This window comes from Falco peregrinus, chromosome 11, assembly GCF_023634155.1.
Source record: "Falco peregrinus isolate bFalPer1 chromosome 11, bFalPer1.pri, whole genome shotgun sequence".
NCBI lineage: Eukaryota > Metazoa > Chordata > Aves > Falconiformes > Falconidae > Falco > Falco peregrinus.
This window is the reverse complement of record NC_073731.1, coordinates 17,360,189-17,385,731: the sequence shown is the minus strand read 5'-3', so window position 1 is coordinate 17,385,731 and position 25,543 is coordinate 17,360,189. Positions and strand designations below refer to the sequence as shown.

At 37.4% G+C, this 25,543-nt stretch overlaps 1 protein-coding gene across 3 annotated transcripts in view; it reads left to right on the top strand.

Annotated features, from left to right (window-relative positions):
* Positions 1-25,543, top strand: part of PRKCE (protein kinase C epsilon) — a 293,743-nt gene that overhangs the window by 135,896 nt on the left and 132,304 nt on the right. The window contains exon 1 of one of the 3 annotated variants that reach the window (XM_027788617.2): positions 12,992-13,217. The exons of the other annotated variants lie outside the window; for them this stretch is intronic. Within the exon in view, the coding sequence (XP_027644418.1) occupies positions 13,007-13,217 (211 nt within the window). The 5' untranslated portion in view covers positions 12,992-13,006. Of the gene's footprint in view, positions 1-12,991; positions 13,218-25,543 lie in introns of those variants that run through there. 3 annotated transcript variants of the gene reach the window in all.

Genomic DNA, 25,543 nt, shown 5'->3' with positions numbered 1-25,543 from the left:
CAAGGCAGAGAAAAAACACTTGTATGTAACAAAAATAAAGGGATTCAGTTTGGTTATTGTTTCAGGTGCTTAGAAGGGCTAACCATTTTGAGAAATAAGAATGTTAGTTAAGATATAGACAGGACTATTGTGCTGCCTTTCTCCCTTGGATGCTCTTGCATTCAAAATGTATATACGTGATTTCACTACCTGAAGAAAAAGAAATCAAATACTTATGGAAGTTACTGTATAAAAGCAAATGAGCTCTTCCCATCTTAAGGGCGGTCGGTTTTGGGGAAAAAAATGAAGTTAATTTTTTTGACAAAGGCTTAAATAATTTAAATTCTTTCCTCTTTACCCTCTATTTCAGTCTACTTCAGTGGCAAATGGGGGGAAGGAAAGAGACAAAATGGCAATATAAACATTGAATGAAATAAACTGAAATGTCTTTGTTTAGATTGCAGAGCAAAAATCAATCTACTTCGATTTTTGAAAAACAGTCATCTTTATTTTTTACCTATTTTAGACTCATTTTGTATGAGCACTTAAATTCTTGTTTGACACCCAGGTTTATTTTTATTGTCTTTAAATAGTGGAATTCTGTTTCTGTTTAAAACAGAAATCTTTTGGCCTTCCTACACAGTATCTTAAAACCTAAAGATTTCCCCCATTAGAAGATTCCCTCTACAGATGAACTACTTCACTGCAGCAATATTGTATGGGATGTCCGAAATCATGCTGGAATCATCTCCTGGATCACATGGTTGAGTAATCTTCCGTTCAACTCCTGGTGCCTCTCTTACCTACAATATTTTTCAACCTGATCAATCCCTAGAAATCGCTTAAGAGTTGTCTACTGTCTGAAAGGAAAGGGAGGGGGGATTAAACCCATATGAAATACTCCAGTGTATGTACTGAAAAACAGTGACTCTTTCACGTTGACTCTTTATGAGTGTTGTATTACTCCACACAGCCGAAGCCTCAGGGTGCCTTGGCTTGTACTCTTTCTTAATGTGTAAAAAAGCACTTTTTCTGAAATAAGAGCATCTGCTGTGGGAGCTGCTGTGGAACAGCTGTTCCAGCTTGCTTCTCCACATAGACAACAACTTACATTGTACTTGCCGTCCTTTTTGGACCACTACAAAGCTCTCTTTCTTATAAAGTTGGCAACAAACATTTGGGAAAATTTAGACTAATTTTGCCAATTCAAAATATTTCTGCTGACTGTACTATTCATAACAGTAGCGTAAAGGGGTCAGACTTTATTTTTTAGTGCTATAGTAAGGTAAAGCACCTCACAAAATCTAGGAGTTTGTATACCAATACAATAGAAACAGGCTATTTAATTTCTCCTTACTGTTTGATGATGCTGTCCCAGCTCCAACTAAATATAACAAGAGTATTTAGACAAAAAAGATATTTGCAATTGAATAATATAGCTATTATTCAAATTGAAAACACAATAAGCAGAGAAATCCAATTGTACTACTTATGACTTATGTGTGGTGGCTAGCAGTGTTATTACATTAGTCTAATAGAGCTGACTGCTGAAGAATATAATGAATTTCTGGAAATATAAGATGTGTACTTCCTATGCATGATTTAAATTGCCATAGTAATGATATACAATTCCATGCAAAAAAAAATTCCAAATGTTTCTTCATATCATTTAAATTATGCTTGATTGTACTGTTGGAAATGAGTATTCTTCTCTGCTCTTCCTGAATGTGTGTGGTGGCAAATAATGTGTTGGGAAAGACCAAAAAACAAGGAACATGTGTCGTAAGATAACTAGAAAGACTCATGGTAAAACTCGAAACATGAAGTGAAATTCTGTTCTGTGTTTAGCAGTAAAAGAAGTTAAGAGCAACATTCTAGATACTGAAGGGGAAAAAAAGTAGGTGATGGAAAATTAGGTAGTTGGGGTTGGTTTTGTTTTGTCTTTTGATTTACACAGAAGTAATATAGGAGGTGTTTTTCCTTAGAATGGTAAGAAGTTTGAGGACCTCGAGTAAAAAATAGCAAGAAGTTTGTGGAAACATAGTGTTTATTTGTATGATAGTCACATTTACAGAGGTCAAATATGCAGAACACTTGAATGTCTAGATAAAGCACAATTCATATTCACATTTGTATTACAGGTTTTTGAGGCCTTTCAAATAGTTGCAAAGAAAACATTCCAAACATGGAAAGAGCTTCAGAAGTGTTGAAATTGTTTCCTGAGTTTACAAGAGGGCCTGAAACAATAGCTATGAGGTGTGAATTGCTTCCTTCATTTCAGTTAAATGTAATTTGAATTAACTTGCTTGTAGGTCCTACTTTGAGAAATCATAGTTCAGGTAACTAGGGTTTAGGAGAGATGATTTATGGACCATATCTGCTTAGTCATGTTTGCAAATCCACAGGACTTTCATTTCCACCCTTAAAGTTCTATCTGACCTCGAAATCTTAAAACTTCATCAACTGGTGTTCCTGGTAAGTGGAAGTTTGTTTCATGGAAGTGTGAGGTTTGGCTTTTCTCTAGCTTTAGGAAGTCCTTATGTATTTTAAGCATAATGAATATTTTTAGTAGTCTTTCCACGAAAGATGAAATGACTGGGGGAAGATCTTCCCTTACCTGTTCCTTATTCCTCTGCCTTGGATTTGGGGAGGGAAAGGAGCAAAATAGCCCTACTTCAGCTATCAAATACAAGCAGGCTGTCGGCCTGGATTAGCACGCCAGGCTTTCACCCACGTGAGGTGGTGCTCCATGACCAACTATGTTGCAGTGCATAATGAGCAAATATGAAATTATGTGAAGAAAGGGATAGAGCAGCAGTGTTAGAAGTATTAAAATATTGTTAGACAAGTTAGTTTTTAATATGTTTTATTTCTGTTGATAGATGTGTTACTATAACTATTTCACATGCAGAATAGTCCTGGAATGAGGACAGCGAAGTCTTTGATAGACTTCTATACATCAGAAAATTATCATTAGTTATCATAGAAATATAATGATTGAAGAGTATAGCAGAAGCATATGTAATGGCCATTAGGGAATATATTTCTGTAAACTTTTCCTGAGAAAAGTTTGAGAGCACTCCAGTAAAACTAAGAAGCAACCACTTTTGATAGTCACCAGAAATCATAGCCAATATGGCTGATAATCAGCAGAGTATTTGGTCACAGGAAAAATATTGTCATATCTAGAAATTGCATACAGACCCATAGATTTCAGTGTAAAAACCAGCATTTTATAAAGTCCAAGCCTGAGAACTTGGAGGAGTTATGCCAAATGCGTACGAGGCTTGCCCTCTTACCGTGTTCACTAGCACATAATGCACTAGGAAAACAAAAAGTAAATGCAAAAAGGATCAGGGAGCTTTCTTCTTCCATGCCTGTAGGAATTGTGTTCGTCGGCTAGCACAAGATATCCTCTCAAAGATACCATTAAAGCTGTGGTGGTTCTGAAGAGCTGCTAATTTCTGTCGTTCAGTTGCAAATACATTTTGAGGAGACAGCCCAGGAAACAGTGAATTATTTATCTTAGTACACAATACTACTTGCATTAAATTACATATTCAGCATTTATATTTACAGCTAATAGATCTTTTCAAATCTGTTTTACTATAGGCAGCTTTTATAGCAAACTTCTTCTGTGCCCTGTTATTTAAGTACTTTATCATTTCTAAATGAGTACTGCAGGGAACAGGGATTGATTTGAGATTCAGTTGAACCCATGACCAAAATTGTTATTGAAGATGAATGAGGTTCTTCTTTATTGTTTTCAACAGTTCTTAGAATCAGTCTAACTGGTTTTTATATGGTTGCTCTGGAGCAAAAATTAAAAGTATCTTATTTTTAATTTTATGGGTTTTGAATTCCAGATTCATTAAAATTGCAGGAAACTTTATCGATGCGTACCAGCTTGCATGCATATATTTTAGGTTTAATTCTCCAAAAGCATATTTTTTGCTTTTGTTTTAACCTCACTAAACCAGCATTAATTTCTGCACTGCTGTTAAAAAAGCCATAAGGGAGAAGACTTGGCTTCAAAATTACTGAAAGTTATGAATTTATTTCTTTCTGCTCTCTCAGATAGAGCTCAATAAATCTTTTTCTGAGAATCAAAACAACTCTGTGCTTGACGAGAAAAGCTGTCTGTTTAAACAAAGGTCCTATATTCTTTACATTCTATGAATTAAAGAAAACGGATTAAAAAAACGTACATTAAAATAGACGGTGAGGTTATGCTACTCTTATTCTTGCTCTTCCTGCTGGTAAAATTTGTGGAGTTGTAATTTACTTCATCAACATTCTCACTGGATTTGAATTAATTTTAACTGTTGGTATTTGGATTGCTCTCAAAAGTCTTGTAAGTAATTCATTGACTGTTAATGCCCTTCTGCATAGGATTTTGATTTCTTGCCATAAAAAATTATTATCTAGCAGTACCTTTTCTATTGGCATTTATTATTTTTCCAGCTTGCTGATGTGTAGCTTTCAAGATGAATGCAGTATTAATATTACCTATTCTACAGCTTCTTTGCTAGACTTAATCATTTTTAGTGTAGCAGCACAGGAAACTACTGGAAAGATGATTCTTAGCAAATGACATTAATATTGATGGCACATAATTAAGTCCAAAAATGTGTAAAAGTGGTAGCAGCACTGGGTGTCTTTACTGCACTTATGAAAAGGCAGGTTAAGTTTTAAGTATTAATACTTTCTATATTCAATAAAACTTTAAAAATAAAACATCCATCTTTCCCATCAGCAAATTCTGGGTCTTACCAAAGAAGAGGTAGAGAAAGTCAGTGCCACTCATAGTACAATATGCAGTTTGTTAATAAAGTTTATTTCTCTTTTCAGTGTAATTATGGGTGCTTCAGGCAAGTGGAAGTTGTAGTGTGTTTTCTGAGATTAAGGTTATTAGGAACAGAAAGTCAAGTTAATAACCTTTAGAGATTTAGTATTACTTCCACAGTATAAGAGTACCAGTGGTAGTTTTGGGGGATGTAAAGAAAAACTTCATGTGCTTTGGCCTTTTTATTCTTTTGTTTTTACTTTGTAGGTTAGTTGTGGGTTTTTTATTTGTTTAGGTACTGCTTTTTCTCAAAGGTTCCACAGGACTAAAGTAACCTTAATTAAGTAGTGATACTGTTTATTTTTATGTTTGAAACCACCATACAAAAATCAAAACTTCAGCTTCATTATCTGTAATTGTTTTAAGATTTGGAAAACTTATCAAGCTATTTGCCACTTTTTGTTCAATAAGCAAGTGGCCTATTTTTGGAAATCCTACAGGAGGAATGGTAACAGTGCTGATATTTACAGATCTTGACTTTACTCAAGTTGCCAGCATTTTATCCAAGAATATGCCTGCTGTTTGTATCAGTGATCATAGATTAGAAAGTATTTGAAATCATAATGAAGTTGTCACTGCTGGGACTTGACGCTTAAAGCAGTAAGACAAGTGAGGACAGGGGAGAGGGGGTGATGTTTGGTTCACTTTGTTGTGTGGTGTTTTTTATTTTTACAACAATCTGTTGTTTTTTCTTTCTATCTGAAGAGACCTTTGGGCTTCATATCTAATCAGTTGGGGAGGGTTATCTATTTTACAAGGAGTAGAAACTATTTTTTTTTTAATGGAACCTTGTATTATTGAAGAACCAATGAGGCAATCACATGCCTATATGGTTTTCTACTGAGTAACAGCTACTCTTTCTCCTGTCTTATTCACTAGACTGAAGAAACAATTTTTTGTAAAATGAGTAAGGTTACATCAAAAGTAGTATCACTTAAGTGCTCCGCCTTGTCCTACCCAGCTTGACTGGTGCACATGCCTAAGTGACAGGAGTGTATCCGTCGCAGTGACCCACTCTGTTCTTGTACAGAAAGCTGTTTGGACCACAAGCACTTAGGTTTTTGATGTGCTGCTGATGAATATTTCTCGTTCGATGTCAGTCTTGTTCACCAAAGGATACCTTGCTGTCTTTGTTTTCAAAAGGCTGAAATTTGCATTTGGGTTATTGAAATTAGAAGCTAACCCTACTCTGTATTTAGTACTTGAAAGATGAATTTTTTGGAAAATGCTCATAATCCACACTTCCATCCAGATATGGGTGACTGACAGCATTTCCTAATACCATGAAAAGTGATTCAAATGTGAATGCTGGAAGTTCTTTGTCCTTCACATGCACTGACTAGATATCCTGGGCTCATCATGGAGTGAGTTATCCCAGAAGATGGCTTTCAGCCTAAAAGAAAACCACTTTTGTTATGCTCTGTACTTACATACCTACACGTAAGCTGTTCTACTGAAATCTATTCAGGATAGGTAAACTCATAAAAGGCATTTTGGTGTGAATGCATATTATATACTACTCTATATTGTGATTGCTATTCCTGTGAGGACTAAGGAAAAATACACATTTGTGGTCATCACAACAGGTTCAGAGCATGGATCATTTCTACATATTTGTTCTTGCAGATTATCAGATCCTTCACTGAGGGAACTGTATTTCAAATTTATATGCTTTCAAAAATTTTTGGTAGACCAGGCCTCTATTTTTGTGAACATTACTAGGGCAGTAGGATTATTTTTGACTAGAGCAAATACTTGATGGATTAGTCCTTTTGATGTTCAGGAGCAACACACAGTAAGATGATGGAAACTTTACAATGGAATTTGGTTCTTGCAAGAAAACTAATGCATCAGATTTTTAATAAGTAAAGTATATATTTGAAATCTGGTTTCTGTTCCTAAACTTTTGGATTGTTATGCTTTGAAGAACTTTTTTGCAATAGGGTGTAGATGAAGATTTTAGTGCTATGGCAGTTCAGTGTCCCACAAAGATGTCTGGCATATCTTCTAATAAGGTGTCCCTTTAGTGCAGCGCTACATCATCTGGTTTGAAGTGGGAATAACGTTGTGACAGAAGCATGAACGGTCTGCCCTTGTTGCCTTCTTGTTCATTCAAATCGGAGAAGAAAGCAGGTGCTGAAAGACAGTAATGGTTTGTCTCTGTATAGTAATGAGGATTCATCTGCTTTGATATGTAACCTGACCAGCACAAGAGACCGTGCCTGGCAATTACTTGTGTAATGCAAACCTAAACATGGCTACTGTTGCTAATTTTAGACTTTCTGGCCTTGACAGTGTCCTTTATTTCAGTTAATTTTATTTATTTATTTATGCTTTTGTTAGGTCTTCAGGCCATGTGAGTTATGGCAGAATGCCTGGATTTCAGTCCTTGAATTTGGCTAGTTGTGTGTCCCCTGCAGACAAATATTCTGAGTGCTGGTCTCTCCCCAGGATATCCATTTACTCCTCTGCTGCATTGTCACTATTTATTATGGCTGTGTAAAAAAGCATTATGAATGATGATTAAAATCTCCTGAAGAGACTTTGCCCGCAAAAATCTTACTATCTAGCTTAAGCTTCAGATATTTTTTTTCTCTAGGAAACCAGTTTACATCCTTCAAATGTTGAAAATTTGATGTCTTAGGTATCTGAAACAAAGCGCTCCACTGGGCTATGATAGAGTCAGGTTTTGAATTTTTCCTTTTTTGCCATCCTCATGTACTAGTGGCCTGTAGATAGGTATGTAATTGTCCTGGTTTCAGCTGGAATAGAATTATCTTCTTAGGAGCTAGTGCGATGCTGTGTTTCGGCTTTGATGTGAGACCTTTCATTTCCTCAGGCCTTGTTAGTGGAAAGGCTGGAGGGGCACAAGGAATTGGGAGGGGATACAGCCAGGTCAGCTGACCCGAACTGGCCAAAGGGGTGTTCCATACCATGGGATGTCATACCTGGTATATATCCCAGGGGGGGGTTAGCTGAGGCAGGCCAACCATTGCTCAGGGACTGGCTGGGCATCGGTCAACAGGTGTTTCTTCCTTTTCCTCTGGATTTTATTCTTTTCCTCCCCCTTTTCATTATAACTGTTATTGTCATCATTTTTACTGTTGTTCATTCATTTTTATTCTATTTCAATTATTAAATTGTTTTTATCTCAACCATCAAGTTTTGCGTTCCATTCCAATTGTCCTTCCCATCCCTCTGGGTGAGGGAGTAAGCAGGCAGCTGCGTGGTAGTCAGTTACCAGCTGGGGTTAAACCACTACAGTCATGCAGGGTGTTGCTTCCTGTATTAAAAGTTGTATGTGCTTTGTATCAGAAGCAAATCAGTGGTTCTGAAGAATGATGCCTTTTATTGAGATTAGGCACCTCCATCATTCTTTTCTCCATTCCTCTGAGTCAGAGGAACGCTGTACAGCTGCTTGCCATTGGAAGTTGAAGGATGGGGGAGAAGAGGAAGAAGTAGCATATCTAGGGTTGTGACTGTCTTATGAGTTTGTAGCAATATTTTATTAAATTCCATTAAAATTGTTAGATGTGCTTTTATCTGTCATCATCGAACAGTTACAAAACCAGGCTCTAGTGAGGAAAGAAGTCTCTTCCCTTAACTACTAGTTTGGAACAGACTTTACACCTGGCTATATTGTGTGTAGGGCAATGGTGTTACAGGTCACTGCGAGGTTAAAATTATTTGAATTAGAGCAGCAACAGAGTTTAGCACTGGAGTTCATTAGGTGCTGTGTTAACACCAAGTTCCTTTGAGAACAGGTCAGTCATGGACTCATTTCACTGCTTTTAGTTTTGTTTTACAAAATCAAAGCAGCGTCTGAAAGAAATTAGTTGTATATAGTCTTCAGCTATAGACAACTATAAAAGTTTAAAGACTTCAGTTGTGTGTATTAATCTGGAACAGAAAGGAAGGACTGTAGGAGTCCTTAAGAGTTAGGAAGAAACTTTCCAACTGACAAGCTATTGTCTGACAATCTACCCCATGGTGCGGTTACTCTTTTTTTGCTGAAGCAGCTATTTGGGCAACTCTGGGATAAAACACTGAGTTAAATGTGTCCATCTGTACAGCCTCTGTGGCAAACAGAAATTTTTCTTACCTAGTGGGTATAGGCTAAGGCAATTTTTCCCTGATTCCCTTCATGAGATATTAACCTCTTGTACCGCTATTATTAGGTACCCACATTGCCAGCTTTGCAGATTTGGTTTTTCATTCACTGTATGAGTCTCTAAGAGACACATTAGCAGGCTGTAACTTAATTTTCTCAGAATCTTATTGGGATCTAATTTCATGTACTGCTGTTTGTTGTTATGGAAACAGTATAATGAGTTCAGTTGTATAAGGGTGGAAATATCACATACAGTTTCTGTTCAGGGTAAAAATGACAAAATGGCATTTCTATAAATGGTGTTCCAGAATAAACTGCTTCAGTGGGACTCATGAAGTTTTCCTTCTAGCTAATTCTTCATCATTCTACAGTTTTTAAAGTAAGTGGCATAAAAAAAAAATTAAAAATAAAAATCATAGAAGACTTTTTTTAGAAAAATAGCAGGAAGCTTCCTCTTCTCATTTAAAGTGTAAGAAATAATCAGAAAAGCCAAAGTGTATCTTTCTTTGAGATTATTTTAACTGTCAACTATTTTGACTAAGAGAACAATGCTTTTATAGTGTCACATAATTGTCTCAAAAATAAACTCACTGGAAGTCCTGTGTCCATGTCACTGAATACTCAAGCAGATTTACCATTGACTCTTACTTGTTTATCAGTACAGAGATGGATAAATGTTTGAATGCTTTGGGATCACCTCATACTTGGTGTAGTACTAAATTTACACCAGTTGTTACTCTGGCTTATTCCGTATATCGTGGAGCGTTTCTAAGAAGCACGGACTCCATTGCATCAGAATGATGAAAAGAGAAAACCAGAAAGCCAAAAAGATAGCATTTGCACTGAAGAGGTTATAAAGCAAAGAAATACTATCACTTTTTGAGCAGGAAAAATCCATTTCTGCATTGATATCCTTAAATAACAGTTGCAAAGGTGTTAGGTCAGAGAATTGCTTTACTGCTTAATTAAGGGATGTGAGAGGCAGAACAGAATTTAATGTCCCCAGAGTTGGGGCAAAACAGTAGGTCTGTGGCTGTGGTTGAAGCTTAACTTTCATAGAAGAGCTGGTAAATTTTTCCTGTGTTCCTTGGGGTATTTGCTTTGTCATCATCTGCCGTTTCCAGTCTGTCAGCATGGCAATGCTTCTTATCTTTTCACTCATCTGAAACATTCAATGTGTTATTAACATCAGTTTAAAAATAAAATGAAATATTTCCAGCAATAATATTAGTTAAAACAAGGCACAACTATTTCTCTTCTATCAACCTTTACTTAAAGCTTTTATTTCAAAGAGAGATGTTAGTAAGTGTGCCAATCTATGAAAGAAATTGAAATGCCTGGTTAGCAATAAGCTGACACAGTGCATCAGTTGTGTTACCTTAGTGTGTTCTGGGTAATGTTCGCAGCTGGCTTTGTCTGTGTAACATCAAGGAGCACGCAGGTAGCTGTGGTGGGGCTGTTACTGCCTGTAAGGTTTGTGTGAAGGCAGGGTGATGATTAGAAGGGGGTGTGTGCTCAATGGTTGTAGCTTGGGTTACTGTCTATGCAGGTTTTATGATTTGCAATACAATAAACAAAAAGACCAGGTTAAAATATATTCAGAGAGAAACATCTGAAAGTCTTTATTCTTTCTTGGAGTATTCTAGAAATTTAAATGTGGGTTTATGATGAATTTAAGTAGGCTAGGTAAGTAGTTTTGGGGGAAAAAGAGAATGGGGTAGGAAGCTTTGTCTGGTATTTTTTTATGTTTAATAAACCCTGGTTTGTCTGTAATGACATCTTTAACCTCCTCTAGCTATGATCTGCTTATTAATATGCAAATAAAGCAAGCAATTTACCACATAGTCATAAACTAGGTTTTGCATGACTATTCAAGCTTAATGAAATCAGACCCTGGCAGTCTGGCCAAATCCCAGAGTCCAAGGCAAAATTACTGTGATGGAAAAGACTGCAAGTTTGGGTCAATTTTCTTGTCTACCTGAAAATATTAAAAGAATACCATCATGCATTGTGAAATCCTTTTGTATAATCTTAGGTCCTGGTGCTGATAAAAAGCTGATAAAAGAGGAGGTGGAGATAGCTGAAGCTAGATGGACTGAGCATCTGCCCTAGCACAGGGACAGGATCACTCATATATATATTTCTGGCTGGAATGGAGAGAAGGGGAAATGTTATCTAACTATGGGAAAACCCCATGCAGACAGTTCTGATTATTTGCCACTGCCACTAGTAGTAAAATTTCCCTCTCTGTAATTTGCAAACATAAGAAATACAGCTTACCTGTTTTAATTATGCATCTTTTCTCCATGTATGTTCTTAAGGCAGTTTTTTCCAGATTTGGTCAAATAGACCAGATGGTCAGAACATAAATAACAAGAATTAAGCCCAAATATGGGTAGAGATACTCATCTCCAAAAGTCACCTGCCCTTTAAAAAGAAAAAAAAAAAGTTTTAAACTGGTAGTACTGCTAACTTCTGCGTGTTTGTGTAATTTACCTCCCCTCCTCCTATAAAGAGAGATGTGTTTCATTGCATTAAGAACTGGCAGGGATTTTTAGGTGTTCAGGCCACAATTGTTTAAATACCTTCCTTTAAAATCACTCTTAGGCACTGTTTGGAACATACTAGCTTCTGAACACTTCCAGATTATCTAGAGCTACCCTTATCCAATCCAGTCTGCATTTCAAATTCTTCTCATACTTGTACAAACAACATTGTGGTTCTTCCTTTAATACGGACTTTTACTTGCTAATGTTCTGCTGAAGAAGAAGAAAAGGGTAGAATTAAAAAACTGTCAAATAGTGTAACTGTTTCTCTGTGGGTAATCTTATTTTGTATATTTTTCTCATGATATTTGCTCTTTAAATGGCATTAATTGGCGGCATAATTATAAAACACAGAGGAATTAACATGCTGGGCATGCAGTCCTTATAGACATTGGAGAAAACCTTATACTCTGAAAAATAAGCAGTATCAAGAATGCCTTGTTGTTTTGTGAGCGTCTTGAAGGTCACTGCATGAGATTTTTTGTATTGCATATGCTAAATGTAATCATTATGCAATGAGTATGCAGATAATTGGTTTAGGCTTACATAGTTATGTTTGGGGTTTTGCATTTGTGGAACCTTGCTAATACTTCTTTCGTATTGTTCTAGCAGACTTGGGATGGAGGAGGAAAGACAGAGGAATAAAACCCTATGTATTTCTGGCGTGCTGGTGCTGTGTATGTGAGCATGTATATACGTACACGCACACATGTGCTCTATTACCTGTGATACATCCAATTGTTAGCTCTAGCTCTATATCCAATTGCATCATGTTTGTGTACTAAATAGATTGGTTAATAGATTTAACCCTGGAAGTTCTCTTATGTTTTTTTCTCTGGAAGAGGCAAAACTTTTTGTTTTTCAGAAGGCCCGAGTAGTTTATCAGATCTTTGTTCAATATCAAGGTGAAATCTTCATGTTTCTGCTTTTGCCAGAAGTGAGTATCTTCTGTTCTATGAAACGTATTTTGTAATACCTTTTATAATACCTTTAAAGATATTAAAAAAAGACATTCTAAAAGCTGGTGAAAGTAAAATTACTATTTATGTCAAATTGAGTATCCAAGAGAGTATTTACCTAAAGAATTTTTTAATAAAGTATCGATGTGTATGTTTCATATAGGGGACCCAGCACCTCTTTTGCAACACTGTGGTATCAAAAGCACAACATGTAGAGACCGGTAGCAGAGATTGTAAAACTTCAACAGTAGATGGTAATGTACCAACGTACAGGTCTTGCTGGAAATAATATATAATTTCACATCATGGTATATGGCATCTTTGACCAAAATGTAGGTGTTGCTGATATTCTCAAATGTGCTTGACAGAGTTGTCAGGTCTTCTGAGTTTGAGAGAAAGGGAGGGAAAGGATGGATGCCCCTGCCGTACAGGACAACCCAGGGCAGAGCAGACTGTTGGCTTTGTCTGACCTGTCTGACCAGGCAGTTCTCTGTGGGCACCATGTTTTGTTTGAGGGGACCTGGGGAGCAGCTGCCTCAGCAGCTCACCCCACCAGCATTCTTTGATGCGGGGCACTGCAGGCAGGGGGGAAGACAAGCCAGGTTTTTCAGTTTCTTGTCTCTGCTGGCTCCTGTCTGCCAGAGAAATCACAAGCAATTTCCTTTCCCACCCAAGGAAGCAGGAGAGAGCAGAGGATCTCCCCCATCGCTCCTCTGCATTCGTAGTGAGCTGTGGATCTCCCTTTTTTGACCGGCAAGGTTGTTTTCCGCTGAGGGGTAAGAAAAAGCTTAAAGTTATCTGTTGCGTGGATGAGTTTTCAGAGTGTGGGATGTGAGGAAATTTTAAAAAGATGACGCCTTAAAGAAAGCTCCCGTTACTTTTCTGTGTTAGTGCTCCGTATTCTGTTTAAAAAACAGCCCTCCATGAAAGATTACAGCTGAGTGAGGGAACAGTTGGTTGCAAATTAATAATGAAAGCTAGACTGAGGATGGTTTGACAGTATTTTAAAATTAATGACCTGCCATAGAGTATTTCACTTTGTTTGTCTGGACCTCTGACTGCCTTGGCAGTATAAATGAGTTTAGTAAATTAAGTTTATGTGAACTAGGTTTTGGTGCTTTTAGTAGAATTATTAATGACACAATAATACCATAGATGCTTCTGATTAAACCCAAGATATTGGTGAACTATGAATTGGGAAGCCGAAAGTGGAATATTGAATGATTATCATAACAAAAAATATAGTTCTGGCAGTTAAGCAAATAATACCATTTATTTTAAAATGCTTTTGCTCACAGTCATACAAACTAATTTGGCACATCTATTTTTCTTGAGATAAGTGTCTGGTTTTAGGAGAATTGTGCAGTGGTTTATGTGAGAGAGTGTTCAAAGAGAGCAGCCCACACATGAAGAACTTCACTTTTTGTATGTGTAATACAATTTAAGGGATTTATTTTTTTAAGACAAAGCTTAATTTCTGTACAAGACTCGAAACTGGTGGAAGTATAACATAAACATGTGCCTTGGTGCAGACATTTTCACAGCTATGTTATTTAGAAGCATTTGTCCAAAGTTTTAGTGATTGTGTCTGCAGCAACAAGGATTTGCTTGGTAGTATAATTACATGCAGGATCTGGCAAGAGATCTGATGTGTAATTAAAGCTTTGTATTGGGTTTGCATGGCAAGACTTGGTAGCAGGGGGGCTACAGGGGTGTTTTCTGTGAGAGGCTGCTAGAAGCTTCCCCCATGTCCAACAGAGCCAATGCCAGCCAAGACCACTGCTGGTCAAGGCCAAGCCAGTCAGATGGTGGTTGCAACTCTGAGATAACATTTTTAAAAAGGGGGAAACAGAGACTGTTTTTTTCATTATTTGTCTAATCTATGGTCACCGTGCTTGCTATTGAGAGCGTAGTTTGGAGCAAATTAAGTAGCTGGTGACAGCATAGCTTTTAAATAGATGAACAGCAGTCATTATATGCAAACTTAATAAATGTATGTTTATATATAAGATTGTGTAGACTAGCAGATAGTCATCTTTATGGAAAACCAAGAACAAAGCAACTAAATATCACTTAGTGGCAATCCCTGTGCCTATTAGTAATCTGAAATCTACTTGAAAGGCTAGTGCCTGAGAGTCTGATTCTCTTACTGTCTGGCTGTGTTTCCAGCTACAGTTAGCCTTAAGTTATCCACTAGCAAAAAGAGCCTAATACTTACTACTTTCATAGACTGTAAATGCTACAGAAGTGCAAATTATTATTACCAATAACTTAATTGGAAGATAGTGACAAATGTAGATCCTTATAAATTGTTAAGAAAAATCCTTGTTTCTACTATGTCCTCCTTTTCCAGTTAGGTTGATAACCATTAGGCCATCCTTCCTTTTTATTTTGCTGCTTTAATTCTGCTCCTACATTGTGGGAAGGATCTCAGAACAATTCCTTTCCTACCTAAAGAAAGAATTAGACTTTGTTTGTTCTGACTATAAGATGCTAGTTTGCTTGTCAGCTTATTTTGTGGTACTGTTGTGGCAGGGCTGGGCAGCAGTGGTAGGTCCATGTCACCATGGGAGCACAGTGATTCATGGTGACTCTGGCATGAGCAGTGCGGCACAGCTCCTGTGACTGCCTGCTGCCACACACAGAGCAGCTGCTCACCTGAACCACTTTGATTTAATATCGGAGGGCATTCTGGAACCCAAAGACCATTGAAAACAAAATGGTTTAAGCATGTAAAAGCCTTGGCAAATCTCGGGCCTTCCTTAGATTGTGTGCCTGGTACATGGGTGTGCAGAGTGCGATGAGGTCCTCCTGGAGGTGCTGCAGGTATGTCCCGTGGTTCCTGGAGGTGCTGCAGGTATGTCCCGTGGCTGAGTTGGAATCTGCCTGAAGTGAGCATAATTTTCTTGCCAGGTGTGAGCAGGTGAAGTTGGTTTGATAGCTCTTCTGGGAGTCCTCATGAAACCTGAGCCCATAAGCTCTCTTAAAATACAGATAAGTAAGGAATACCAATACTGATAATAAACAGGTTTTGGCAGTGATACCTCTGTGTGTGAGTGTAATGTGGCTCTCAAATAAAGTAGGACGTAGAACAGACTGAGAAACACTGGAAGAGGAAGTTGGGGTTTTGTGAATATGAGCTATGGGAAGAGGAGGAGGAATGGTACTTGTAATGGATCTTTGCTTCTTGGAATTAATAATTCATCTAACCATAATAGTCCTCACCCTCCTCATATCTTTGAAAGATTTCTGAATGAGCTTTCAATGAACTCTTAAGAACAAGATTGTCTAGTTACAGTAGTACAGAGCTCTGTGCGTGTTAATCAGTCTAAGACACAAGACATAAAAGATCCAATAATACCTTGCAGAGTCAATACATCTTTTTTCTTTTTTTTAGAAATTAATTCCAATTCCTGTCCTTTACTGGTTAAAAACGAGAGTGAGCACATGCAAACATTTAGCCTGTGTTTGCTTTGCAGAACTATTCCATTAGATCAGCAGGCTGTGGATGAATAATTGAAATGTATAATGTAGGCTGTTCTGTATGTGTGTTTGTTGAATGGAGTTGACCTCTATTCTTTGTCATGATACAAAGTGAGTTCATGAACTGTTATTTAGTGTATTGATAGTGATTTGAAAGCTATTTCAAGGTATTATATGAGCATGTACGAATAACAGAGTACCTCATCCAACTCATAGACAAGACAAGGAGCAGCTGCAATTGCTGTAACTGCTTCTGGAACCTAAGCAAATTCATATTGGAAAAAATCTGTATTTTCTATTATCTCTGTTAACAGTTAGTCTGGGCATAAGCAAAAAAAATAATAATAATAAAAAAAAATCCCTGGCAGAGCAGTTAGGCACAAGGGGATTTGGGACCAACCGTTCTCATTAGTCTCTCTGTGGTTTTGTCACTTTTTATCCATTATAGGCTTCTTTGGGCCAAAGGGACAGGCGTCACTGTGCACAACTGTTTAGGACTTTGATTATTCAGGAGTTGCTTTCACCCCTCACAAAGTACCCATGAAAATAATACTCATTTCCTTAAAACAGAAGTGAAAAAATTAGGCTACTTCTGTTGAAGGCCTTGTGGCGCTATTTTCACTAACCTTCTCAGAGAACTATGTTGGTGTTAGATGTAATTCTGATATAAGGAGAGATGCTTTTGCATCATCAGGGTAATTTAAATTGAAACAACATTAAAACAGTTGTAAACTTCAGTTTAATTGCAATCACAGAAATATCAAGCAGAAAAGGACAATCTTGAGATACAGAGTGGGAGTGGAACTGCCAAATTCAAACAGGTGAACATAGACCAAGGAGAGGGAAAACACTGAGATATTTGGATAGCTCTTCTTTAAGGATTTAATTCAGAAATTAATATATTCATTTGGGTAAATGTGTGATTTATTTTTTCTCTCTCTCTCCTTACTGTATACCATAGCATGGCAAGCAATTTAATGTCATCTTGCTACCTTGTTTCAAAAGAATTTTATGGCAGCACCTCTCCTGTCTGCCTTGATCCAAAACTTGAATCTGGGAGTGTTTAGAATGCAAAGGCATAATTCCTGCTCTGGCAGTACACTGGGCATTTGCTTCTCCACAAACTACTTCAGATATAGCATATAAAAAAATAATAATCTGTGACAGAGTGACAGTGTTCACAGCTTACTCTTCCTATCTAGGTGATCCCTTCTATTCAGGAAGAATGCTTTAAAGTATCATCAGAATGTGTCACTCAGGATGGGGGGGGGGGGTGTTAAAAAGGCAACTACATCAACAAAGTGATCATTTTTGGTTCCTGATAATTCTGCCCCTGTTGCTTGTGAGCAAGAGAAGTGGGGTAGCCTGGTTCCAACCATGCCTCTCCCTCTGGAGTCTCCTGTCATACTTAGTATTTCTGCTTTGGCATAGGGTATGTCATATGGCAGAAAAGGTGGAAATTGCCAAATGAAATGTCTCTTCACTTTAAAACAAAGAAAATTACTGTCCTTCAGTAGCAGCCTGCAATAGCAAGTGTGGCAAGTAAACAATGATAATGTTCGCCGAGATGTTCTGTGAGATGTCTGCAGGATATTGTAATAAACTTTTCCATGATTGGTTTCCCCAAACAATTGGCAGTCTAACAGCACTAGGGGACTGCAGTAAACAGAGCAGTTCAGTTCTGCTTTGTAAATGTTTCCTGGAATAAATAGGAAATACAACATTTTTCTGAACAAGGGAGGGGGAGAACATCCAAGTCAAGCAGCCTTATTTCATTCATGTCCTTTTGTCTAGTTTTTCCTATTGTCTGGATTTCTACCTTCAGAGGTGCCCCAGCTCTGGGAGCCAAGTAACCTAGGGGTTTAAACAGCATTTAAGTCCTCAGAATCTGGGCCATGCTTGGGATGCTGTTCTGTGCACCAGAAGTGGTGTGAAAAAATGGTATGAAGTTGGGAACCAAAGAAAGAACAAAAAGAGCTGTGGCACATCAGTGGCTCAAAAGGGGAGGAATTCGGGCATGAATGTTCAGAGAGGCAGAAGCCCCATTTGTAGAAGAAGCTAGCAGAGCACAACAGTTTTATCTAAGCTTTTAGTGTTGGCACTCTGTCTTCTGGTTTTGGCTGGTGTCTTGGGATAGATGTGTGGAATGTGATGCAGCAGGGGGGTGGGAACTTTAAAAGGGGATGGAAGATGGAAAACAGAAGGAGCTGGCCCAAATGAGCAAGCTGTGCTAGTTCCCTAGTACAGGGTGCAGAAGTTGTTTCTAACACTTTGACAAGGAGGCTTAAGTTTGTGAATGGCAATTATCAGTGCAGTCTATAGGTAGAAATTGTTTGACAAACTAGAATGTTTCTTCCTCTCTGTCCCTTTAAGCAAGCACAGATCATTCAACAATGCACAGCAAATCCAGCTTTCTTTTTGTCTTGTTCGAATCCACTGAAATAATAAAGGATTTTTGGGAACTGCTGCTTTGCATCTTTTTTTTTCCAAATTGGTGCCAAGATTTGGATCTATCCCTGAGAGTCAGAATGCCATAAGGAATGCATTGGAGCAAAATTATTTTATATGACTGTCATTTCTTTGTTAAAATTAATTGATTGTAAATTTATAGGATAGATTGTCTCTAAATTTCATCAGTGAGTTTCAGAAATTACCTGTGGCAGGAAGGCTACAGTTGTGGCTTTCAGGACTGCTGAAATAACACTTTTAGAAGAATCATCAAAAGCAGATTGAAGCAATTCTCCATTACTGCTATTAAAGAGCAGTTTGACAACCTGGGCACTGATGCCAGGAAGGGGCTGTTTCATAAGGCTGGTTATTAGATGAAGTTTCTAGTTTGATACTTTCCTTTTATTTATATAAGTAATTTCAAAACCTGTACTCTGATGCTAGTCCAGCCAGATCTCACCAGATACAAATGACGTGATCACATACAGCAAGGGCCCTGGTTTTGTTTAGGATTTAGGTTGCAGTGCTTCAGCTGTCACTGCATGCCTCAAGGGCAACATCAGGTTTTCTTGGCTTTGGAGCTGAATGCTGGCAGATAGGGTTTCATAAGATCTAGCTCTCAGTTTAGCTCAGACCTTCTCAAAAGCATGGGTGAAAATACATTTTGCCATCCTGAGGGTGACAAGCCAGGGTTTTCCTACTTTAGGGAGGATAAATGAAAGCAAAAAATACATAAAGCATTCCTGCTCTCCCTGCAGGGTAGGAAAAGCAAAGCTGGGAACTGCTGCTGTTTAGCAAGGGCCACCCAACCGTTAGCTCAAACATCACAACATTTTAGTCTTAAGTAGAAATCTTGCTTTTCCAGGGCTTTGTTGGAGGGAAAGGGAACAGTGGGACATCATAGTTACAGATGTTAAATCAGCTGGTGATAGTCCAATATGAAAGCGGCTATGCAAATGTAAGAGCATTTCATTGTGTAAAACTAATGTACCTGTAATTACATCTCTAATTAATAGATGGATATGACAGTCCTTGATGTTGGGGGTTGAAGCCCAACATCAATATGCCTTTTTGTAGGGGCATATTGGCAGTGTCTTTTGGAGAATCTTGCAAATGTACAGCCTTATGTTTCCTGTTTGAAGGCACAAATTTGAAGAAGTTGTTATGGGAAATTGAAATGAGACTGTGTTTAAACTTGTGCTGTAATCTGGCACAAGTTTGTGCTTTCCTCGGACCTTCTTGTGATGATTCTCAGCATGTCAGTGCCCTGACCGAACCTGTCACGCAGCAGCACGAGAACAAGAGGTGATGCTCTAGGAGAGTTGACAGGGAGAGGATAATTTCTTCCACTGGCAGCATGGATTTATGACAGCCTAAAATGACTTTGTAACAAGAACCTCAGTGATTTATTTTTTTTTCTTCCCCTCATAATTTGAATAGGAAATAGCTCTCTGTGACCAGTGTTAGCATTGCTTGGATCGCTGCTCTTCAGCAGCCAGCTTTCTAGCCATGTGATTTCATAGAATTTGGATCTAAGATAACTTTTCTTTTTCCCTAACTTTTTCAGTTAGAGAATACACCTGAATATCTATGTGCTTCTTCATGTACCTTTTTCAAATTAAAGTTTTGTTTTCCTCGGTTCATATACTTTATGTTTTTATCTTAGTTTCAAAGGGGTGTATACACATTAGTAAAATATTTCACAAGTTACAAACGATGTACTATTGTTATTCTAGTACTGTGGCTAGAGAAATCGGAGACCTTATGAATTATTCAGATGTATGTCATAAGGCTGCAAGCAAGAAATGGAGAGAGCCTTCACAGCTGAGTGCTGTGGGCTCTGACTGACATTGGTGTTAGAGCCATGCTTTGAATGGGCTCCCAGCCAGATGACCCTGTTAGGTCTTTTCCAGGCTAAATTATGAATGCACGTGCAGGGTTGGGGTGCAATGCTACCTCAGTCCTGGATGCAATGTAGACATATAAGCAAATAGCAATGTGTGAGTTAATAAAGCTAAAAAGAAGCTAAGTGTTACATTTCTTTGTATAAGGGAAGAAATTTTCCATAAGGGTAACTATAATTTAAACTTTTTGCTGCAACTGCAACAAAAATCAATTTAAAAAAAAAAAACCTTCTGCAAATTCAAACTTTTGTCCTTCTTATAAGTGACAACAAACAAACAGAAATTAATTATGTACAGTGGGAAGTTGATAACAAATACGTTCCACTATGACTATGTCTGCTGAGCTGAGCTGAAAAACTATTTAATACCAATGTTTTCCTTTAGTCATGTTTATTTTATGTTTTAGGTGTTGCATATTTCTCTTTTCAAATTTCATTTCTCTTGAAAGAAAATCACAGGAAGAAAAACGTTAACATTCTGCTTAACTGCACATCTCTGAACCTAGCTTAATTGCCACTTGCCAATACGAGAATTTTTCAGATGCTGATGATGCAAATATCCTCTGATGTATTTACTACAGGTTCCCATTGTAGTTTCTTGGTCCTGAGTATGGTGTAGTGACTGTGATTTGGGGAAAGAAAGGAAAATTTTATTGCTTGGATGATTTTCAGTGATTTTTTTTTTTTCCCTGTGGTTTTATTTTTACTTTTTTCACTAATCTTGCTGAAACCAGTAACCAACCTGGTGCCGATATTCCAATAACTGTATGTGGTATTATTTTAAAAAGCATTTAGTAATATTTTGAACAAGTTTTTTCTGGTTTTAATACACTTTAAGGTACTACAAGTAATGAGATGTGCCATGATAGACACATGGAAATATATGGAGAGAAAGCATTAAAATAATTTTAGATAGCAACAACCGTGGCTTCTATTTCCAGTTCCTGAAAGGTGTGCCAAAACCTGGGGGTCTGCAGTAGCACAGCATCCAGCGCCATGGCGTTAGACCTGTGAGACAAAGCCTCGGTGCTGACAATCCAGTGTCCGCACTATGTGTGGTTTGAAAGTTTTACTTTGGGCTAGCTCTTGCCTGGCTTAGCTGTCCTGAGAAGAGCATTCAGTAATGCAAAGAAAAGCATGGTAGATAAGGATGATCAGGAGACTTGCTTCAAAAAGGCACACTTGATCTGGGATAAAATGCCAGTGTAAATGCACTTTATTTGCTGTAAAGAGGGGAGCCTCGTGCTGTCATTTTTGCCTCCATACAGAAACACTCAAGCAAACTGAAAAATCTTTCAATGATTATCATTTTGCTGCAGACTTGACTAATATCTATGAATACTGCAGGAAATCATAAACATAATTCTGTATCTGTCATCATTCATTCTTTTATTTTGCTGCAATCTAGCTGAGGACATTTTCAGTTTTGTCAGTAAACACTGAGAAGCAGAAAATAAATTGCTGTGGAGAGGGAAATTTAGTGAGCTGTGTAAAAAGGCTGCAAGATCCCTTCAGTTTGTTCCTTGGTTTTCATTGCAAAACAGAAAAAATTAATTTTATACATATATATAAATGTACACACCAAAAATCTTTGCAGCAGGTGTTCTCTGGAGCTTTCCTTCAGTACAATTTCTGCCTGGTTTCACTTGAGCTTGGTGAGCTGTAAAGCTTTCAGGCTCATTCAGGAATCATTGGTTTGGGTTATCAGGTTAACCATTTTTGAGCTTTTGTGCCAGGATTTTGCACAAGTCGAGGAGGGGGAATGGTTTATTTTGCGGCTCAGGTGCAAGTGTCAGCTGGCATGATGCTGACCTATGCTTGAGCAGCCATGCGGGGACCACTCTTGCAGGCTGGGGCCGCGCTAATTCTGGCTGGGTCTTGTTCAGCCCCTGCTCTGCTCTGGCTGGCGACTGTAAGGAGCCCAAGCTTTTCCTGGCTTGTACACGGCAAAATAAGTTCAGTTCTGGGAGGGTCTTGCTATCGTATGAAACACAGAAAAGTAAAAATAGACTGGTAGCAGGAGCGCCTGTTTATTAATGTAACCAGCGATATGGTTTGAAAGTCATAAAAAAACCTCTTAGAAATTACAGGTAATTGGATATGGATAAATTTTTTGGTTGTGCTTTCAAATGGGAGTACTTACACATTTTTTAGGCTGAATGTGGCATTACAATGATAGTTTGTTTGGGTTTTTTTCCTGAAACTTTATTAACAATTAGATATAAAATAATCGGATCTTGGTTTGAAGTTTCGAATGATACAAAACTTTCAGTCTCTAAAGTAACAATTCAGTCTGCAGTAGCTGGAATGCTCTGGGGAAATACATACCTTTAGCAGCCCTGGGGGGGTGAGTTACACGGAACTAATGCGTTTTTCATCAGTTATTAGCAGCAAATCATGTACTGTGCCCTGCACACCCGTTCGGTTCCAGGGTTTCCCGAGAGCCATACCGTGTCTGAGCAAGACATTGATTCTTCTGCCACCGTGTGGTTCTGTTGTTTAGAATCAACGACCATTTTAAGAAAGATGCACTACTGTGGTTTATATAAAAACTGAACATAAACTATCACAGTTGTTTTATTTTTGATCGCCTGAGTTTGTTAACTCATGTTGTGCTGTTTGCGAAGATTAAACTTTGAAATGCACGTTTAGAAGAAAACACCTCATTCAGGAAAATTGTGTCTTTTCATCTGCTGGCATTTACAGTAAATTACGTATCCTTGCTTCAATCTTTTTTTCCTGTTGAACAGAAATAATAAAGCTCTTTCTCTGATATTTTAGAAAAGGATTGGTTCCTACATTTTGAAATCAAAAGTGAAATTAGAGATTCCAGCACCACAATTGAACTGTACTGATTAAATCTTTTTTTCTCTTTTCCCCATTTTGCTACAATGTATTAAAAAGTTAGGCTTTACTTTAAAAAAGTGAGAAAATGCCCACTCCATATTTAACAGTTTTTATTTCAGTGGGAAAGAGACTTTCATAAACTTGTTTGCAGATGGATTCCTTAATACTTTTTTCTGTAAAATCCTTTTTTATCTATTAATAGGATTCAAAATTGGACCTTCAATATGAAAACCAGCTAAAGTAACAAAGGACAGACTTGGTATGCTTTGTAAAAGGGTATCTACATGTCAGACCTATTTCTTTTCTTTCCTCCTTTCCATGCTATTTTCATACAGCTCTTTCACATTTCTTGTCAAAATAACCAGCTGCCATAAACCCCATGATTATTACGTAAGCCATGCTGTTACTGAAATACTCATTAACATAGGAAGGTACATGTCATTTCACACCATGCATTGTCTGAAATTATAATTTTTGTTCTGAATAAGCTTTTTGCTTTTACTCCTCTATAATAGAAGATATTTTTAGTAGTAGGGATGAAACTAAGTTTGAATGTTGAAGTATGGGGTATATGTGTGCAGGCAGATTTGAAAGGTGTAATTAAATTGCTTAGCTTTTTTTTTATATATTTAATTAACTCTATTGAGCATTAACTCTGAGGCTCAGTCATCTCCCTTATACTGTTAATGTAGTTAGAGTACATTCAATAATAAAACCTGATTATTTTAATTGGTTTTGCAGATTTTGAAACCTTCAGTAAGTCAGCCTCTCTAGACAACAGCCTTAGTAGTTGATTCTCAGTGCTCATTCCTTTGTGCTTGACCCACTAGGTCTTACATTAATGTATTAATCAACAGGGCTCTGTCATGCGGTGTTTTTTAGGTCATGTTTTGATAGACCCACGCACCTCTCTGGAGGTTTTCTTGGATGCATTTGAGTACATTTCTACTGAGCTGATGGGCATTGTGTAGATGTATTGAAAAGGCTTTAAAATTGTTTTGTAAAATACAATGAAAGATGTTTCACTAAAGAAATAATGGGTTTTGCAAAGTGCTAGCACTTTCAGTGTGCACTGGAAGCAAATTCCATACTGCTGAGTATTGCTTGGGCAGATAAGGAAAGGCACCACAGCCAAAACGATTCAGCAAAGTTTGTAAATGCCAAAAAACCTTGATTTAAAGAGCCAAAAATATAATCCTTTTACATTTTCTTAAAACTAGGTCATAGAGCTGTTCAGGAGCAAATCTTTGGAGAATCCTTAAGTGAGTTCTGCTAAGCAAAAAAGGTAGTTCAGCCACCTGAAACAAATAATATTCTCATTAATGTTTTGTGGGTGTGAGCTTTATCAGCAGGGTAATGTAATTTTTCATTCTGGAGTTCCTGTTTGAGAATCAGACTCAGTATTCAATTCACTTAGCAAAGGAGACCCATTAAAGCAAGTGACAGCACAACGCTGCATCTAATAACAGCTTATATTGTCATGTGTCTATGTCACAATTTCTTAAATGTAAACTAAGCTTCTTCTATTAATTTTAAATTTATTTGACATTTTTACATATAGTGGTTCTCTATTTAATTTTTGTCAGGTGGTCTCTCCATGCAAGTTATAGCATTTTTTCAAGGTAGTTTATTTATGACTAGGTGAAACTTATTTATGACTAGGTGAAAAAAACCACAAAACATTGAAATCACATTGTTGTGCCTATTAAATGGTTAAGAAAAAAACTATGGTAATTGACATGAGATAATTGAAAGTTAGCTTGAATAGTTTTTCTGGAAAAACACTCCTGATAGTTTTCCGTACCGACCATAACTGAGTGTATGAGGATAAAATTTTTTAGGTAATTAGAACAAGTAGCAGAAGTTAAAAAAAAAACACATTGTGCAATTTACGGGTATGATAAAATACGTCATGGTTGCTGCCTACTGTCATAAGGCAAAGTTAGGTGCTGAAATTTCTGATTATATGTTGGATCATAGATTAAAGCTTTCGGGGATCCTTTATAATTTATGGGGTATATATGGGCTTTATGCTTATGACTGAAATGTTTGTTCAGATTGGAGCCTGGAAGGATGGGGTGTTTGAACTGTCGTGTTCAAAGGTTTGCTTGCATTGATTATGAGTCCTCTTATTTTTAAATGCTCAGGATTTTTATAGCTCCTGTAGTCTTCCTACTTTAACAGCTGACTTGTTTCTTTATCTTTAATGATTTTAAACATTAACATACTGTTTTAGTTTTTAGAGAGGCTATGCTTCCTAGGAATTCCCCTTTCTCAGAAGTTTCTCACTTAAAATTTCTAAATGTTACTTCCAGTTACTTAGTAATTCAGCAGCAATTGGAAGCAGAGTTCATGGACCGTCACTGAACAGAAGTAGTCTTGAAAAACCTCAACCTCTAAGAGGAATAGATTTTCTGCAAC